This window comes from Panthera uncia (assembly GCF_023721935.1).
Source record: "Panthera uncia isolate 11264 chromosome C1 unlocalized genomic scaffold, Puncia_PCG_1.0 HiC_scaffold_4, whole genome shotgun sequence".
In the NCBI taxonomy this organism is placed as follows: Eukaryota; Metazoa; Chordata; class Mammalia; order Carnivora; family Felidae; genus Panthera; species Panthera uncia.
In genome coordinates, this window is record NW_026057585.1 from 28,202,699 (window position 1) to 28,222,993 (window position 20,295).

A 20,295-nucleotide genomic window follows, 5' to 3' on the forward strand; every position below is an offset into this window, starting at 1 on the left:
CTCTCCCTCTCAAAAAAAAAAGTTTGTTTTCAGTATTTAGAAAAGAATGATAATGCCAAGAGGACTACAGAATGGGAAGTAAGCTCACACAACTAGAGTGTGCACAAAGAATAAAGGCATTTCAAGAAAGAGACAGTAGCCTTCTAAAGCAAATACTGATTAAGATCAAGTAAAATGAGAATAGAAAAATATTACTTAAATATTGTCACATGAAGACTGATCCAGCTCATGAAGGCAATGGCCCAAAGTGACAGGGAGAGAAAGGATCCTTTTAAAGACCTTTGCTCTAGCTGATCCCCCTGCCTGGAATGTTCTTCTTTGTTCAAATCTTAACTTCTTAATGAGGCCCACTCTAAACCCATCATGCTTGTTTGCCTCTCTTTTCCTACTACAATGTAAACTCCAAGATGGCAAAAGTTTTTGTTTTGTTTGATATATCTCAAGAACGCTGACCAGTGTGGTGGCACCTAAAAGTTACTCAAGTATTTCATCTATCAATTCAGTTTAATGTACTAAATTTAAATTTCTTCTTTGCCATAATGTATCAACACATAACTACATTATTTGGCTGTCATATGACAATTTCCCTACCACTGTGCATAAAAATGACATGACTCTGGCAGTAGAAAACTCCTAAAAAAAGTTATTTGGAAAGTCTACCAATCCATCAAGACCAAACTCAGCTTCTGTCACCACTAAAGCCTTCCCCAGCTTTGCCAGTGTGAATTTCTTACTCTTTTGGACTATAGCACATACTATGTGTAATTTCATCTGACATCTATTATAATGCATGTCTTATTTTTTTTTAAGTTTTATTTCTAACTAAAATGTAAATTGAAGCTGAGAGTTAGGTTGGTTATACATCTTTGTAACCATCACAATATGTGCATTTTAAGTGACAAACATCCAAATACATAATGACAGAAAAACAAAGTCAAAGAACTTTTGTCTGACGGAATCTTATGCTTTTAGCAATAATCTGAGCATCTGAAACAAGTAGCTACAACTTAACCACCAAGAAAGTATTAAATCTTTTTTTAAGGGAAGCATTCTAAAGATAAATAATTTTTACCATGCTTGATAATTTAAGTCAACAATAATTATCACTTTGCTTTAACAATTTAAATGGCATACTGATATACTCTTGCAGAACCCTAGGCCATTTACTGTCAGACTTAAGAACAACCTTTTCCAAAGGTGAGAATCAAATAATAACTTTAATAAACAGTGAGTATCTCACAGGATTGGGTAAAGCTTTAAGCATGACCCATCTTAAAGATCTATCAACAACAAGGAAAAAAGCACACATTATTATCAATTAAAACAATCTTATAGTGGTATAAGTCTCCTATATCCCAGCCACTTAACTATATACTTTACAAACACAAAAGCTAAATATTTTCCTGATATTATACATGAAGAAACTAACATGGAATGGTGATTAAGAAACTTAGCCAAAATGTACACCTGCAGTGATCTAAAAATAAACCAACATTTCATCTATGACAACTTTGGTTAACCTCTACAATAAATCCAACTGAATACCTAAGATTAGTTTTGTAACTCCATATTTAAATATTATGATTATTAGCTGTAAAATATTTCCCTCTAAAGTTTGTTTGTTTGTATGTTTTGAATTAAAAGATAGGCGAATCCTCAGACACAACAGTAACATTTCATTCTTAGCTATGGGATCTTTGGTACAAGGAACATTGAAAAGTTTTGCCCTCTTATTAGTATAGCACAGATACAAGATCCACTAAAAATACTAATAAATTTATGGGGTGCTTACTATGTGAATGGCACTGTGCTATAGGAAATCTCAGACTCCAAGGCCATAAATCGAGACAATCCTCTCTAATCTTATATGATAGCCATCCTTGTTTTCAAAGTTTGCCTTACTGTTTAAATGGACACCTTATACCAATAAATAGGATATAGAAGGACTTCGGATTGCCTATCTCCTTTGAGGGATTTATTTAGTTCTAGTCATTATATTTATACATGCACAAGTACACATGCATACAATATAAAACACAGAGAAAGAAAGAAAACATAAAACTTTTCTGTCTTACCTTTCTTTATTCTTTCCTTACCACCTATAATTTGTTCTTCTTGTGGCATCTGAGATAATTTCTGCCTAAACAACTTCTCTAGAGCTTGTGCCATAAGAACAATGTCATCTCCAGGCTAGAAAATATATAAGATTACAACATGGTCAACAATTCAGGCTACCTTAGAGAAGACAGTGACACAGTACTCTTAGTATTTACTAAACAGTATTTATTGCTTCTAAATTAAGTTTAGAAAATAGTGCAGCGGCTCATATTTTAAATTCTAACAAGTCATGTTAGAATGTAACATGTAACTTCTAAAAATAACCCAGGTAGCCTTTATGAGTAATAGAGGATTACAATCCAACCAATCCTACTAATACAGAAAGGTTTTAGAAATTAAAATTTCTACCTCACAAATAAGTTAAAATATATTAATGGCTGTGCAAAGTACAAGACTTGACTTGATGTGATTGTTTTCAATTAACTATAAGTGATAAAATGACACTGCAGAGCTAATTTAGTTTTTAAATCTTTTTTTAAAATTTATTCTGAGAGCATGTGCGCATGGGCGCAAGCTGGAAGGGACAAAGAGGCAGGGAGAGAAAGATTCCCAAACAGGCTCCACCCTCAGCAGAATCCCAGGGTGACCTGAGCCTGACCTGAGCCAAAATCAAGAGTTGGTCACTTAAATGACTGAGCCATCCAGCCGCCCCTTTTTTTTCTTTCAGTTTTTAAATCTTAACTACCTGCTTGGAAGTCTTCCACTTGCTTTACTCACTACTGATAAAAAGCCTAAAGCAGAGAACACTGACTTCGAGTTAGGTATATCAGGAAAATTACTGAACTTCATTTTAATATGTTAAATGTAGGGGCGCCTGGGTGGCGCAGTCGGTTAAGCGTCCGACTTCAGCCAGGTCACGATCTCGCGGTCCGTGAGTTCGAGCCCCGCGTCAGGCTCTGGGCTGATGGCTCGGAGCCTGGAGCCTGTTTCCGATTCTGTGTCTCCCTCTCTCTCTGCCCCTCCCCCGTTCATGCTCTGTCTCTCTCTGTCCCAAAAATAAATAAAAAACGTTGAAAAAAAAATTTAAAAAAATGTAAAAATACACTTGACATTGTTAAATTCAAATGAAGTTTCCAATGGCACTTTCAGAATACCATTAGTTCTGATTTTTTTTAAAAATTCATATTGACTAAGAGTCTTAAATTTTTTATTTTTATTATTTTATTTATTTTTAATTTTATTTTTAATTTTTTAAAATTTACATCCAAATTAGTTAACATATAGTGCAACAACGATTTCAGGAGTAGATTCCTTAATGCCCCTTACCCATTTAGCCCATCCCCCCTCCCATAACCCCTCCAGTAACCCTCAGTTTGTTCTCCATATTTAAGATTCTCTTATGTTTTGTCCCCCTCCCTGTTTTCATATTTTTATTTCCCTTCCCTTATGTTCATCTGTTTTGTCTCTTAAAGTCCTCATAGGAGTGAAATCATATGATTTTTGTCTTTCTCTGACTAATTTCACTTAGCATAATACCCTCCAGTTCCATCCACGTAGTTGCAAATGGCAAGATTTCATTCTTTTTGATTGCCGAGTAATACTCCATTGTGTGTGTGTGTGTGTGTGTGTGTGTGTGTGTGTGTGTGTGTGTATATATATATATATATATATATATATACACACATACATATATGCCACATCTTCTTTATCCATTCATCCACCGATGGACATTTGGGCTCTTACCATACTTTGGCTATTGTTGATAGTACTGCTATAAACATGGGATGCATGTGTCCCTTCGAAACAGCATACCTGTATCCCATGGATAAATGCCTAGTAGTGCAATTGCTGGGTCGTAGGGTAGTTCTATTTTTAGTTTTTTGAGGAGCCTCCATATTGTTTTCCAGAGTGGCTGCACCAGCTTGCACGGCCACCAACAATGCAAAAGAGATCCTCTTTCTCCGTGTCCTCGCCAACATCTGTTGTTGCCTGAGTTGTTAATGCTAGCCGTTCTGGCAGGTGTAAGGTGGTGTCTCATTGTGGTTTTGATTTGTATTTCCCTGATGATGAGTGATGTTGAGCATTTTTTCATGTGTTGGTTGGCCATCTGGATGTCTTCCTTGGAGAAGTGTCTATTCATGTCTTTTGCCCATTTCTTCACTGCATTATTTGTTTCTTGGGTGTTGAGTTTGTTAAGTTCTTTATAGATTTTGGATACTAGCCCTTTATCTGATATGTCATTTGCAAATATCTTCTCCCATTCTGTCGGTTGCCTTTTAGTTTTGCTGATTGTTTCCTTTGCTGTGCAGAAGCTTTTTATTTTGAAGAGGTCCCAGTAGTTCATTTTTGCTTTTGTTTCCCTTGCCTCCAGAGATGTGTTGAGTAAGAAGTTGCTGTGGCCAAGATCAAAGAGGTTTTTGTCTGCTTTCTCCTTGAGGATTTTGATGGCTTCCTGTCTTACATTGAGGTCTTTCATCCATTTTGAGTTTATTTTTGTGTATAGTGTAAGAAAGTGGTCTAGTTTCATTCTTCTTCATGTTGCTGTCTAATTATCCCAGCACCATTTGCTAAAGAGACTGTTTTTATTCCATTGGATATTCTTTCCTGCTTTGTCAAAGATTAGTTGGCCATACATTTGTGGGTCCAATTCTGGGTTCTCTATTCTGTTCAATTGATCTGAGTGTCTGTTCTTGTGCCAGTACCATACTGTCTTGATGATTACAGCTTTGTAGTATAGCTTGAAGTCTAGGATTGTGATGCCTCCTGCTTTGGTTTTCTTTTTCAAGATCGCTTTGGCTATTCGGGATCTTTTCTGGTTCCATAAAAATTTTAGGATTATTTGTTCTAGCTCTGTGAAAAATGCTGGTTTGATAGGGATTGCATTGAATATGTAGATTGCTTTGGGTAGTATTGACATTTTAACAATATTTGTTCTTCCTATCCAGGAGCATGGAATCTTTTTCCATTTTTTTGTGACTTCTTCAATTTCTTTCATAAGCTTTCTATAGTTTTCAGTGTATAGATTTTTCATCTCTTTGGTTGGATTTATTCCTAGTATTTTATGGGTTTTGGTGCAACTCTAAATGGGATCGATTCCTTGATTTCTCTTTCTATCGCTTCATTGTTGGTGTATACGAATGCAACTGATTTCTGTGCGTTGATTTTATATCTTGCGACTTTGCTGAATTCATGGATCAGTTCTAGCATGTTTTTGGTGGAATCTTTTGGGTTTTCCATATAGAGTATCATGTCATCTGCGAAGAGTGAAAGTTTGACCTCCTCCTGGCCGATTTGGATGCCTTTTATTTGTGTTTTCTGATTGCAGAGACTAAGACTTCCAATACTATGTTGAATAACAGTGGTGAGAGTGGACATCCCTGTCTTGTTCCTGACCTTAGGGGAAAGCTCTTAGTTTTTCCCCATTGAGGATATTAGCATTGGGTTATTCATATATGGCTTTTATGATCTCAAGGTATACTCCTTCTATCCCTACTTTCTTGAGGGTTTTTATCAAGAAAGGATGCTGTATTTTGTCAAATGTTTTCTCTGCATCTATTGAGAGGATCATATGGTTCTTGTTAAGAGTCTTAAATGTAAGGTGGCACTGATAGTTTGGGAACCAAATTTCTATTACATTTCAGCATCACTAGTGATTTTGAGTAAATGGGATGCAAGTTTTAAAATATTTAGATATGGAACAGTTTAAAAAGGATGCAGTGTTCTAGGAAACAGGAATACTATATGGAGAAAAAGCTTAATACATAAATCCAGTTTTACAGATGAAAGCACAAGTGAAAATTAGGGTCAAAATGTCCACATACAGTATCAGACAAGCTAATGCATCAACACAAATGCAAACATTTCTACTGGAATAGAACACAGTATCTTTAGGTTAACTTGTCATGTCATGAAGTTTAGATGTACGTAATTTGTTTGAATCCATACCATGAACATTTAACTTAGATTGGTTTATCATTTATAACTGAAATGGCAGAAGTATGGTAAAGAACACATAAATGATACTTTATTCACAGAAACCAGCTATCATTGGCATTTTGGCTCAGGTTATGTTCCCATGGTCTGTGAGATCAAGTCCCACGTTGGGCTCTGCACTGACAAGGTAGAGTCAGCTTGGGAATTTCTCCCTTCCTCTCTGCCCCCCTCCCATTCACACACATGCTCCCTCTCTTTCCAAATAAATAAATAAACATTTCAAAAAATGAAAAAAAAAGAAAACAAAAACCATTACAGGTATTCAGGCAAAATTATGGCAAATAGATCGTGAAAAAATATCGATACATGAAAATTATGAAATCCAGCAAAAAAAAAAAACACCCCTATCCTTAAAAATATGTAAAATACCCCAGGAGCGCCTGGGTGGCTCAGTCGGTTAAGCGTCCGACTTCGGCTCAGGTCATGATCTCGCGGTCCGTGAGTTCGAGCCCCGCGTCGGGCTCTGTGCTGACAGCTCAGAGCCTGGAGCCTGTTTCAGATTCTGTGTCTCCCTCTCTCTGACCCTCCCCCATTCATGCTCTGTCTCTCTCTGTTTCAAAAATAAATAAACGTTAAAAAAACATTTTTTTAAATAAAAAAAAATATGTAAAATACCCCAAATCAAGGTATGAAAACTGAAATCAGCACACTTTTTATGCACATCCTCTATATGTAAGACCAAAAAAATAATCAAGTATAACATAAACCTTACATACCTTGTTGTATAAATAGCAATTTGAGAACATTATGTTGAAGTCTTCTATACACTCTGAAGCCTTCATATAATATTTATGTTCTAAGCGCTTCTTAATTGTATTTAAATCCATTGGGGTTTTTATAATGGTGTAATAATCCTGTGGTTTTCATGAAAAAATTCTAAATGTTAGTAGTAAGAACAAATACAACTATTGGTACACAAAGAAATTTAAGAAGCTATATACGTGTAACTAGAAAGAGCAATTGATTACCTTTAAAAGGCTATAATCTAGAAAACAAAACTTTTGTGATGAGAAACAAAGCTGACTGCCATGGCATTTTTCTTCAGAGAAAAAAATAAACAACAAATAAGACTAACAAAGACAAGAGCATAAGAGTAGAACTATCCTGGAAAATAAAAAGTGAAAGGCATGAAGAAAAACCTAGAATTTATGAAGTATGACAGACCCAGAGTATAATCCCAGTGCCATGGTTTACTACTTAACAAATTACTTAACCGTTCTGTTACCAGATGGCTAAAAATTCCTAACAGAAGACCTAAAATTGAATTCTATGTATGATGCCTCTAAGTCTTATGTATGATGCTTCTAAGACAAAAGTGTCAAGAGCAACTTCATGGAGAAGGTGACATTCATGACAACCTTGCATCAAAAGGTCAAACGACACATTCAAAAAAAAGTCAAGTGACACATTCTATAACAAGAAAGCATTAACTATAATTTACTACAAACTGTTAAAATAAGAATTAATGCTTAGAAAAATGAGCTTTGTCATTTAAAAAAATGCTCATTCGGAAATTCTTCAGTGGTACGGAATAAATTGTCTTTATTAAAGATATTTTATAATATTAAAGACTAGTTTATTTCTTTTAGAGATTTATGGGATTTTTCTTTTATAGCTAACATAATCATAGGACACACTTACAGGCAACTTTAGTTTCACAGCATCGACAGGCTGCTGAAAAGGCCAGGAAAAATTATGCCTCCATAAAGCCTTCAGGACAACTTTTTGTAGATACTGCAGTTGATTTGTCAATCGCCCATTTTTCTTAGTATTTATATATTCTGGTGGTGGAGGGTTAACAATTGCTGTTTGTCGACTTGACAGAGACATTCTTAACTGCGTCAAACACTGATAGTACAATGTTGTCTACAAATACACGTCCTTAAAACACAAATACAAAACTAAGTTACTTTCAAAGCACATTTAATATAGTTTCTATAGGAACTAAAAAGGGTTAAAGAGTGGTATTATATTTTGCAGTACATCATGATTAAGACAAAAAAAGCCAAATGATAAATGAATCCATTTTTACACAAATACAAACCTTTTTCTATGTAAGTACTAAGAGTTCTTTCATTATGTATGCCTTAGTTTTGGATGATTTAAGGTATTTAAAATTTCACAGTATTTCTTCTGCCTTTCTAAAACACAAACTGAGGTCTTAACAGGAAAAGTCTGTAAGTTCCTGGTAAAAAAGAATTAACAGGAATGTTTATAGTTACTCTACAATTATTAATTCAGTAAAAGAAGAAAGGCAAAATAAAGGATTTTTCTGGCTAATTTAAGTGATTTATTTTTTTTAAGTAGGCTCCATGCCCACGTGGGGCTTGAATTCATGACCCTGAGATCAAGAGTCACATGCTCCAACAGAGTGAACCAGCCAGGCACCCCTAAAGTGTGCCTTTTAAAACCTATTAGAAAGAAATATGACACATATTAAAATGCTAGTCTTTAGTGCATATTACTATATCTAAAGTAAAACTTCGTATTTCAGTAAGACAATATCTAAAATTCCTACACAGCATTATTACTTTAAGGATAAAAGAGCAAAGGTACTACGAAGTACATCAATGAAACAAAAAGCGAGTTTAAATAAATTGTCCATTTTTTTAGAACAGTGTTAGATTTAGCCAGTGTATTTGTTTGCACTAAAGCAGTGTTAGTTAGGGGCACCTGGGTGGCTCAGTCGGTTGAGCGTTCGACTTCAGCTCAGGTCATGATCTCACAGTTCATGGGTTCGAGCCCCGCATCAGGCTCTGTGCTGACTGCTTGCTCAGAACCTGGAGCCTGCTTTGGATTCTGTGTCTCCCTCTCTCTCTGCCCCTCCCCCACTCACACTTTGTCTCACTGTTCCTCAAAAATAAATGTAAAAAAAAAATTAAAGCAGTGTTAGTTCTCAACCACGTATTAATCACTTCTGGATCTTTTAAAAGAATAATAAAATACATAAAATTTACCATTTTAACTATTTTCAAGTGTACAGTTCAGTGGTATTAAGTATATTCATTTTTGAGCAACTAATCTTTAGAACCTTTTCATCTTGCAAAACTGAAACTCTATACCTATTAAATAATTCTCTCTTCACCCCAGCCCCTGGCAACCACCATCCTGTTTCTACGAATTTAACTACTCTAGGTATCTAAGTGGAATCATATAATATTTGTCTTAGTATAATGTCCTCAAGATTAATCTATATTGTAGCATGTCAGAACTTCCTTCATTTTATAAAGTTCAATATTTAATTATCTGTATATGTCACATTCTGTGTATCCATTCATTTCATCGACACTTGGTTAGCTTCCACCTCTTGGCTATTATGAATACTGCTGTAAACATGGGTGTATAGTTATCTCTTCAAGGCCCTGCCTTCATTTCTTATGGATACACCCCAGAAATGCAGAAGTGAGAATTGCTGGACCACATGGTAACTGTTTTTTTTGAGGAGTCCCATACTGTTTTCCATAGCACCAGCAATATTTTACATTCCCATCAACAGTCTACAGGGTTCCAATTTTCTCCACCTCCTCACAACGCTTTTATTTAATTTTATTTTATTTTAAAAAAAATTTTTTTTTTAACGTTTATTTTTGAGACAGAGAGAGACAGAACATGAATGGGGGAGGGGCAGAGAGAGGGAGACACAGAATCGGAAGCAGGCTCCAGGCTCTGAGCCATCAGCCCAGAGCCCGACACGGGGCTCGAACCCACGGAGTGCGAGATCGTGACCTGAACCGAAGTCGGACGCTCAACCAACTGAGCCACCCAGGTGCCCCTAATTTTATTTTTTTAATTACCAGCCATTATAATGGGTGTGAGGTGTTGTGGATCATTTTAAAAATACCAATGACAAATGCCCAGGCCCCTTGGAGACAGGGCTTGCAAATCAGTTTACTCTTTACATATCCCCGGTGCTTGTGATGTATAGCCAGGATTAAGAACCACTACACTGAAGTGAATTAACTTGGAGGCGATTAACAATCTTATAATTTATTTCACTTCATTACACTCTTCTCATGTCATACAAATGTGAACTTTTTAAAAAATTTTTTATTTTTTTTTTAATGTTTTTATTTTTGTGAGAGACAGCATAAGCTGGGGAGGGGCAGAGAGGGAGACACAAAATGTGAAGTAGGCTCCAGGCTCTGAGCTGTCAGCAGAGCCTGACACAGGGCTCGAACTTGTGAACCACGAGATCATACCTGAGCTGAAGTCAGAGGCTTAACTGACTTAGCCACCCGGGTGCCCATGGACTACAACCATTAATGTTATTAACAAAGGGGATAGTCTAGTGTTACAACTGAAACTGGTTCTGTTTTGCAATTATTTAAAGTTAACCTATCTTTGGAGTGTCCCAATTACTAGACCCTCTTCTTCACACAGATAACCACTAAGATAACTTCTTTCCCATAGATTAAATTGTGACTGCTTTTGACCTTTACATAAATGTAATATTATTTACTATGTATTACACTGCATATGGCCTTTCATCAATATTATGTTTATGAGATTTATCTGTTATTTGTTCATCTTCATTGCTGTATAGTATATTATGATTGAATTGGACTATACAATCAATCCAACTCATCTTGCAACTTTTGGGTTGCTTACAGTGTCTGACATCTTTGTACATGCTATGAACATGCTTGTGGTGAATATGCACATACATTATTTTGGGTATAAACTCAGAAGTGAAAATGTTGGGTCATAAGTTTTGTGTATTCAACTTTAGGAGATACCAGATTTCAAAAATGTACCAATTTATAGGAGCAGCAGTTTGAGAATCCCACTTATTCCATATCCTTGTTAATATTTAGGGTTAGCAGGGTGCCTGGGTGTCTCAGTTGGTTGAGCCTCTTTGACTCGTCATGAGCTCATGGTTTGTGGGTTCCAGCCCGCATCTGGTTCTGCATAAGCAGTGAGGAGCCTGCTTGTCTCCCTCTCTCTGCCCCTCCCCTGCGTGCTCTTTCTCAAAAAATAAATAAAAACACAAAAAAAATTGTTTCAATTAAAAAAAAATTATCAGTGCGTTCCATTTTAGCCATTCTGGTGAGCGTATGATGGGATCTCACTGTGATTTTTATATTTCACTGAGGATTCATGATATGAAAAACCTGTTTAATGTCTATTGACCACATGAATATCTTCTTTGTCAATCACCTGCTGAAGTGTCCTACCCATTTTTCTATTTGGTTGTCTGCTATTATCTTACTGATTTTTAGTTCTTCATATAGTCTGAATACAAAACCTTTGTTATGTGTGGTCCAAGTATTTCTCCATGCTTTTCCTTCACAACGTCATTTTAAATAGGCATTTAAAAAAAATTTTTGTTTTATTTATTTTTGAGAAAGACAGAACATAAGTGGGGGAGGGGCAGAGAGAGAGAGAGAGACACAATCCAAAGCAGGCTCCAGGCTCCAAGGTGTCAGTACACAGCCCGATTCGGGGCTCGAACTCACATACCGTGAGATCATGACCTGATCCAAAGTCAGACACTTACCCAACTGAGTCACCCAGGCACCCCATAAATAGGCATTCTTGTCTGCAATGTTAATCCATCAGCTATTACTGTTTTGCCACTACCTTGTTTATCTACTGGTTTACTACCTGTCTCCCAAACCCTCTCTCCTGCTTTGTTTGTATTGCTATAGGACAGACTGAGGTCTTGTTTGACTAATGCCTAGGATAGAGCCTACAGAGGCTGAATTAAAGTGTTCAGATTCAGTTTTATGTTAGAGATAGAGAAGATGTGACTTTTTATATAGGGAGAAATAGGGAAAGAAATCAAGAATGTTTTACTTTTGGGGCACCTAGGTGGCTCAGTCTGTTAAGCATCCAACTTTACCTCAGGTCATGATCTCATGACTTGGGAATTCAGGCCCTGTGTAGGACTCTGTGGACAGCTCAGAGCCTGGAGCCTGCTTCAGATTGTGTCTCCCTGTCTCTCTGTCCCTCCCCTTCCCATGCTCTGTCTCTCTCTCTCAAAATAAACATTAAATTAAAAAAAATTTTTTTAAAGAATGTTTTACTTTTAAGTCTTGTTGCTCAGGAATCTGCCTTAAAAAATAGATGAATGAATGACTTAATGAATTCTTATCAGTTAAAAAAATGCCTTTTCCAAACCTGTTCCCCTCATCAAAACCTCAACTCCACTATACCCTTTTGCAAAGGATCTCAGTTTATAAGAGAAACCCTTTATTTAAAAAAAATTTTAACATTTATTTTTGAAAGACAAAGACAGAGCACTAGTGGGGGAGGGGCCGAGAGAGAGGGAGACAGACAGAATCTGAAGCAGGCTCCAGGCTCTGAGTTATCAGCAGAGCCCGATGTGGGGCTCGAACCCACGAACCGAACCGTTAGATCATGACCTGAGCCGAAGTTGGATGCTTAACCAACTGAACCACCCTGGTGTCCCGAAGAGACACCAGGGTGGTTTAAAAATTAATTTCCTTTAATTTTTAAAAATTAAAAATTTTTTAATTTTTTAAATTAATTTCCTTTAAAAATTAATTTCCCTTGACTTCTTTTACTTCCTGTTCTATTTCCTCTTACTTCATAAGTGCCTCCCCTTTTCCATGAAGATCTTTCCCCTTTTCCAGAATCCTATTATTTCATTAACAATTCCTTCATTTCTGCTATTGTAGGTTCCTTTTTTAATTAGGTTTAAGAAAGTTTTCCTCTAAAGATTATACAATACATAATTATATTTCCTGCTCTTAAGACTATATTTTCTATAGTCTTATTTGTAATTAAGTCTTATTTGTAATTTGCCTTTACAAATTAGTTATTTATAATTAATTTCTGCTAGTATTTATGTCTGTAGATATGCTCTAGTCAGCCTTAAATTTTTTCCTTAAAAACACCTTTTCACACAAAAACCTGCACACAGTTGTTTATAGCAGCTTTATTAAAACTTTGCCAAAACTTGGAAGCAACCAAGATGTCCTGCAGAAGGAGAATGGATAAACTGGGAAACATCCAGAAAACGGAAGGTTATTTATCGCTAAAAATAAAAGAACTATCAAGCCATGAAAAGACATGGAGGAATCTTAAATGCATATTAAGCAAAATAAGCCAATCTGAAAAGGCTACATACATACTGTATGATTCCAACTATGAGATTCTGTAAAAGGCAAACTATGGAGACAGCAAAAAGATCAATGGTTACCAGGAGTTGGGGAGAGGGAAGGAGAAAAAGATGGAGAGCACAGAGGATTTTTAGGGCAGTGAAAAGACTTCATATTAGATCATAATGATGGATAAATGCCATTATACATTTGCCCAAACCCTCAGAATGTACAACACCAAGAGTGAACTCTAAAGCAAACAAAGGACTTTGGGTGATAATGAGCTACCATTGTAGGTTCATCTACATATTTTGCCAAAAATATCTAACAATCTTTTAGATTTAATTTTCATGTAACAAAATTAAAGGGTTAGGGCATCTGGGTAGCTTAGTGGGTTGAGCATCTGACTCTGTTTCGGCTCTGGTCAGGATCTCACGGTTTGTGATTTGGAGCCCCATGTCAGGCTCTGCGCTGACAGTGCAGAGCCTGCTTGGGATTCTCTCTCTCCCACTCAAAATGAAATAAATAAACTTAAAAAAAAAATTAAAGGGCTAGAGCTGCACTGTCCAATATAACAAACTTTAGCCACATGGAAGTATTTAAGTTCAAATCAACCAAAATTTCCTAAGTCAAAAATTCATCCACATTTCAAATGCTCAATAGCCATAAGTTATAAGTCTATTGGCTACTATATGGGACAAAGCAGCTATAAAACATTGCTATCACTGCAGGAAAGTTCTGTGGTACAGTGCTAGAAAAAAAATGAAACAAAACCATTAAGAAAACAGACAAATGTAGAATATATAATATTCTATAAGACAAATGACCTAAAACAAATAAAAAAAGACAAATGGTCTATCTTTTATAAAAAGATTATAAAAGAAAATGTCTGAAGACATAACAGAACTCAATTTTATCATCCTAGATCAAATACTGGTTTGAGATCAACTATTAAATATATTTTGGGGACAACTAGGGAAAATTATGGAATTGTTCATTTTGACAGGTTTGAGAATACATTATGATAGATATGAGAATAGTATAGTGATTATGTAAGAGAAGTGTTTAAATGTATGCTCAAAAAATTTGATGTGAATAACAACATTAAAATAGGTTCTAAATGATTTGGGAGAAAAACCTATATACACAAGCAAACAGGGCAAAATATTGACAATTGTTGGTAGATATACAGGTGTTCTTGGTCCATTTTTTCTATATATTAGAAATTTTAAGCAATAAACTTATGGTACACTGTGGCTGAAGGCTGCAGATGGACTGATCATGAACAAGAGCTCTGATTTATCATTGGGCAAAAGAATAGTTAATTATTTCCTTTATAAAATATTCTTTGTAATTACCCCAGTCTTTCTTTTAAATGTATTTTAATCTTCCATTTCTTATTAAAAATTTTTAGTTTTTTAATGTTTATTTATTTTTGAAAGATAGGGAGGGAGGGAGAGAGAGGGAGAAAAAGGGAGAGAGAGAGAGACAGAAAGGGAGACAGAACCCAAAGCAGGCTCCAGGCTCTGAGCTGTCAGCACAGAGCCTGACATGGGGCTCGAACGGACAAACTGTGAGATCATGACCTGAGCCAGACGCTTGACTGAGCAACCCAGGCACCCCCTTATCTAAAAAAATTTTTAAAGGAGTTGTGGTGGGGGCACCTGGGTGGCTCAGTCGGTTAAGTGTCTGACTTCAGCTCAGGTCATGATCTCACAGTTTGTGAGTTCAAGCCCCGCGTTGGGCTCTATGCTGACAGCTTAGAGCCTAGAGCCTGCTTTGGATTCTGTGTCTCCCTCTCTCTCTCTGCCCCTCCCCTGCTCATGCTGTGTGTCTGTCTCAAAAATAAAACATTAAAAAAAATTTTTTAAGGAGTTGTGGTGTTTTATATTTGGCAAATTTCTGTTAACTGACACGATTCTACTTTCTCTAAAGCCTTTTATTATTAATCCTAATAATTTTATTAATTTTTATTAGAAAATGTTCTCAGAAATAGAAAACAAAATGCCAGCATAATAGTTCAGCAACACAAACCCCCAAAAGATTTTCACCTTATTTGATATAATGGTAGGTTCTAATCAGCTCAAAGGTGTCACTTACTTATACTCCAACATGATTAAACTATGGAGTTACAAGTATACTGCCAAATATACATAACCTGTAGCCTCTCTTATCTCTGTGAAAGTTCACTGTTGTTTCCAATGTTCATGGTCAGTTGTCATTTTATTATTGTTTCTGCTTTCAGACACTTTTTATCCATGGAAAGACAGTGAAGGCAAATGAAATCTTATCTCTTAAGAATTCATCTCTTAAGAATTCAGTGTTATATAACAACCACCACTGACAATTGCACAAAGACAATGTAACAAATTCTGAAAAGTTCTGGTTTACTTTGATGAAGATAATCACATAATTAGTATCACTTTGTCAGATCATTCTATGGTTCCATGAAGAAATTGGCTGAAAATCAGATGTTTATTTTATTTTATTTTCTATTTTAGAGAAAGAGCACATGCAAGCAGGGGAGAGGGACAGAGAGAGAGAATCCCAAGCAGGCCCCACACTCAGCACAGAGCCCAATGCAAGGCTTCATCCTATGATCCTGGGACCGTGACCTGAGCTGAAATCAAGAGACACTCAACTGAGCCACCCAGCTGCCCTGAAAATCAGACCTGTTTTGTTCACTTAATAGCTCATTATAAAATAATCTTTTGAGTTTTGGGAAAATTCTTAAGGATTATATACTATTTATAGACTTCATTAAAAAATGAGTTTATTTGAATTTTAACATCCACGTGGCATACAAAGTTTCCTTTCCCATTCTTGTTCCTTAGCCAACGAGGACCCCTCCTTACTGTTAGCAGTTTCTTGTGCATCCTTTTAGAAACTTTTTTACACTTAATTCATATTAGAAATGGTCCCAGGGCAGCTCCATTTTTAAGTTTATTTATTTTGAGAAAGAGAGAGAGAGGAAGAGGCAGAAAGAGAGGGAGAGAGAGAATCCCAAGCAGGTTCCACACTATCAGTGCAGAGCTTGATGTAGGGCTTCACCTCACAAACCATGAGATCATGACCTGAACAGAGATCGAGTCACTTGCTTAACCAAATGAGCCTCCAAGTACCCCCAGTCCCTCTATTTTTAATGGCTTCCCATTAAATATATATAATGTTGCAATCAATATCCTCATAAATACATCATTGCTTACATCTGCCAATACCTATTAGAGATAGATTTTTTTGGCCTGGCCTTTGGATATATTTCTATTAATGATTTTTAGGACAACACTTTTACATATTGCTATATGTTTAATTGCCGTTGAGAGATTCTAATTTATATCTCTACCAACATACAAGAATAAAAATTTAAACTTCTAAGAAACAAAAGTCTTTGAAGCGGTTGTGAATATTCCAGTCATTCCTGACAAAAGTTATAAACCAAGCCAAAGGTTTCCTGAAATGCACAAATAAGCTAAAACATGTTTCCAAAATGTTACAAGAAACATACAAGTTCACCTCAAATTCAATGTAGGCACAGACATATCAGCAAGAGTCTGATCTCTTTGGCAAAAACCAACTTCTTGAGTTTGCCAAGAAAAAAATGTTTACAAAATTCTTCAATTATTACCACCTCAGTGGTGCAAGTATTAAATTGTATTGCGCTATATGCTTACTGAAGTCTCAAGGAATTGAGCTGATTGAAAAACAAAATAATTGGGTGCCTGGGTGGCTCGGTCGGTTAAGCATTCGACTTTGGCTTAGGTCATGATCTCACGGTCTGAGTTCGAGCCCCGTTTCGGGCTCTGTGCTGACCACTCAGAGCCTGGAGCCTGTTTCGGATTCTGTGTCTCCCTCTGTCTCTGACCCTCCCCCGTTCATGCTCTGTCTCTCTCTGTCTCAAAAATAAATAAACGTTAAAAAAAAATTTTTTTTTTTAAAAAGCAGCCAAACTGTTTAAAAAAAAAAAAAAAAGAAAAACAAAATAATGTAAATTAATATATTTTGAGCCTCAATTTTGGATGGAATTGAACTTTGAGGTTTTGAATAAAGATTGTTCAAAAACATCTTCCATCATTTCAATAAATAGCACAGAATCAGTTATTCTGCTGTGTGGTGGTACTTCTGGTTGAACTTCATGGTAGATTTTACACATGCAGGGAAGCAGTACAGCAAGGAACTCAAAATTTGGATTCTGAATACCACGTGGTTCCAGGGCTCAGAAAGGTCAAAGGCAATCCACCCAGTGTGAGCTCACATAGGGACTCCAAATCCTGCCTCATCAAATGAGCAGTCTCCAATTCAAGGGAGAAAATGGTTTCTTCAAATTAAAATCAGGCTTCACTTAAAGTCAAACAAATAATTTCTAGAAAATGTATACTCTTCACAATGATTCAATCTTCTCGTCTACTCCTTTCATTCTAGAAATGGGACACCTTCCCTGTCTAGAACTTGGTTCCCAGGTACTCTACATAATGAGATAACAACAGTCCTTGATCTCTCTTGCTTGTATCATCAACATTTCTATACTAGCTTACCCTCCATATACACTTTCTCAAGTCTCCTTAAAAATTCTTCTCGATCTTATTGTCTCCTTGAAGCCTCAATCTTCTCTCTTCTGTACCTCACACCGGAGCATCCTAAAAAATGACACTGTTTTTACTCCCCACCTCACACTCAATTCTGTCCCAGCCATGCCTCTAAAATTCCCCCTACACTAAGGCTAATACTTACCATACTTAGTTGTTAAATGGATTCTTTTTGAGTTACATCTTACTTGACCTCTCAGCAATATCTGTCACTAGACTATCTTGACTCTCTTGAAATTCTTATCTGGTTTCCAGGATACCACTATTTTCTTTTCCAGATTCTATTTGTTCTTTTATTACATACTTATAAAGCACCTACAATGGTGCCAAGCACTGAACTAGGAATTGAGGATACAGTCTCTTTATAGAGACTTACAAATAGGTAATTACAACAGGATACTGATAATTACTGCTTTGACAGAGATAGGAACTGGGTGATATGGGAACAAATGGAGTCAGGCTGGAAATCCAGAGGATGTTATCTCCTTCATTATCTCATTTTCTGCTAACCTATTAATATCCTCCAGCGTTCTTCCCTTGCTCTTTGTTTTTTGTTTTTTGTTTTTTTTTTTAACTCCATCTACACACTCCCTGACTCTGGGATATAAATTTACATATTCTGAGTACATAGGGTATTTCTATTTTCGATCCCCCAAACCACTTTTTTTGTTCAATCACTTGTTACTCCCACCTGAATTGATACAAAAGTGAGGTTTTGATTTTTGTTCAGTAATTTACAACCACACTGTTCAACCCACTGCTGTTCATGGTATACACATATATAAACCCCCTTGCCTGTCTCATTAGACTCATGTTGCTACTATCCCAATCCCCAACCTGCATAAGCCACACCCAAAAATTTACACTTCTTCACTGACCCCCGGCCCCCACTTTGTGCTCACACCTGTCCATGGTTTTGAAATTTTTCCCCTGCTTACCAGAGCTCCTCCCATCACTCTTTAGGCTAATTTCTATCTGTCTTTCAAGACCCAGCTCATTTATCACTTCTACCCAGATACCTCCCCCATCCCCTTCTACCCACTCGGGTCCTTCCCACGGGTCCCAAAGCACCACGTAGATACTTGTAGATACTTCATCTGAATTCTTAACGTAAGCCAGTGCCTTAAGGTTAGGTGAGCCTGACCTGCCGCACTCAACAGAGGATTAATTAAGCATGTTAAGAGCTTAATAATGTTAAACGAATAAATAAAGGAATAAATCAAGGCTGGGGATCTTCCTGTCCCAAACGATGATACCCAGGATGAACAATAAAATGCCAGCAACAGCTAAAGCTCCGTACTTTCTTCTGGACACCCAAAACTACAGTACATCCAGAGACCCACCAATCCCAGGCCTAAGAGCTGCACAAAGACCAGGAATGTTTTTCAAGAGTTGGGAGTAGGCGGTTGTGTAAGCGGAACGTCACCCCCTCGCCCTAACCTCCTTCTTCCCATCCCTTCCTTGCAAAAAATGCCAAAGCTTTTAAGAGGAAGGTCCCCAGTTTTTAAAAGGGTCCACTGGGGCAACAAGCTTGCAGTTGGTAAGCCAAAGAAAAGCAACTGGCAGCTCACCTGGGCAGCAACGCACGCACGGGTATGGCCTCCCCAACTGCCTCGCCAGTCGCAGTGTTGATGGGGGAGGGGAGAAGAGAAAAAAACGGTTGTTTCCTACTCAGGGTCCCGCCGAGGGCCCGGATCCCAAAGCAATGCTCCAGGTAGAGGCTCTGTCACCTTTGGTGAAAAAGACCTTATCTGATCGTCCCCTCCAGCTTGCACAAGATGAAGCGGTGCGAGGTAGCAGTCCTTCCCCGACCGTCGCCGCCAGCTCTCGCCCTAATGGCGGAGGCCACTAGCCGGCAGCGACAGGCGCCTTTATGGGAGACCTGCTGCAGGCGGCCCGCCCATTGGCCTGAGCGTGTCACGTGGCCACGCCTGGAGCCCGGCGGCGGGTAAAGTGCGCGAGGTATCAGCTCCGCAGTCCGGCTTTCGCCGAGGTTCAAGGTCTTTCACCCTGGGAGTGCACGTTTGTTGAGCCTTTACTGAATGCCAGGTATGGTGCAAAGAGCTGGGGGTTTAGGAGAAGGAGTGCCACCCAATAGTTTATCATTAAAACAATTTAACGCATTAGACCTGTGTTGTTTTGGGGGGAGGGGGTCCTGAGTTTTGGCTTGCATTGTTTTCGTCGTTTTCGTACTTTTCTCCAGTTCCCCCCAAAGTTCCCATCTCTTGCACATAGTGAATGCTCAGTATTAGCAGGTGAGGTGGGAGCCCACATGAGCTCATTGGTTTTAAAATGGCACTTAAGAGTATTTTAAAGACAGCTGCGTGAAGAGAGTGATTTAAGATTTTGAGAGTCTTGGCGACTAACTCCTTTTTATTTGTGGACGTGTATTAGAAGAGTGTATTTAACACCGAAGAGTCAATACCGTAGCGTATACTTGGTTTAGATTTGATGTTTGTGTTCTTGTTTTTGTTGTTTAAACCCTTATTAGGTAGGAAAAAGATTGGAACTAGGGTGTGATCTAGGTATAGACCTAGGGTGTGACCTTTATGTTGGGAAAGGCCTAAGGGAAGTCAAAGGAAGTAAAAGCCAGGAAT

At 37.3% G+C, this 20,295-nt stretch overlaps 1 protein-coding gene and 1 long non-coding RNA gene across 7 annotated transcripts in view; one reads left to right on the top strand and one right to left on the bottom strand.

The window, feature by feature from the left end:
- Nucleotides 1-19,516, bottom strand: part of BRDT (bromodomain testis associated) — an 80,095-nt gene extending 60,579 nt beyond the window's left edge. The window contains exons 1-6 of one of the 6 annotated variants that reach the window (XM_049618432.1): nucleotides 19,270-19,512; nucleotides 17,648-17,749; nucleotides 8,096-8,236; nucleotides 7,693-7,932; nucleotides 6,768-6,905; nucleotides 2,076-2,190 (exon numbers count right to left, since the gene is read on the bottom strand). In XM_049618432.1, the coding sequence (XP_049474389.1) occupies nucleotides 2,076-2,190; nucleotides 6,768-6,905; nucleotides 7,693-7,881 (442 nt within the window). In that variant the 5' untranslated portion in view covers nucleotides 7,882-7,932; nucleotides 8,096-8,236; nucleotides 17,648-17,749; nucleotides 19,270-19,512. Of the gene's footprint in view, nucleotides 1-2,075; nucleotides 2,191-6,767; nucleotides 6,906-7,692; nucleotides 7,933-8,095; nucleotides 8,237-17,647; nucleotides 17,750-17,843; nucleotides 17,942-19,269 lie in introns of those variants that run through there. The other 5 variants (XM_049618434.1, XM_049618436.1, XM_049618437.1 and 2 more) reach the window with 5 other exon arrangements.
- Nucleotides 19,517-19,561: 45 nt separating this feature from the next.
- LOC125913374 (uncharacterized) overlaps nucleotides 19,562-20,295 on the top strand; it is a 33,910-nt gene continuing 33,176 nt past the window's right edge. Inside the window, exon 1 of the long non-coding RNA XR_007454992.1 lies at nucleotides 19,562-19,747. This is a non-coding gene — a long non-coding RNA (uncharacterized LOC125913374). The remainder of the gene's footprint in view (nucleotides 19,748-20,295) is intronic.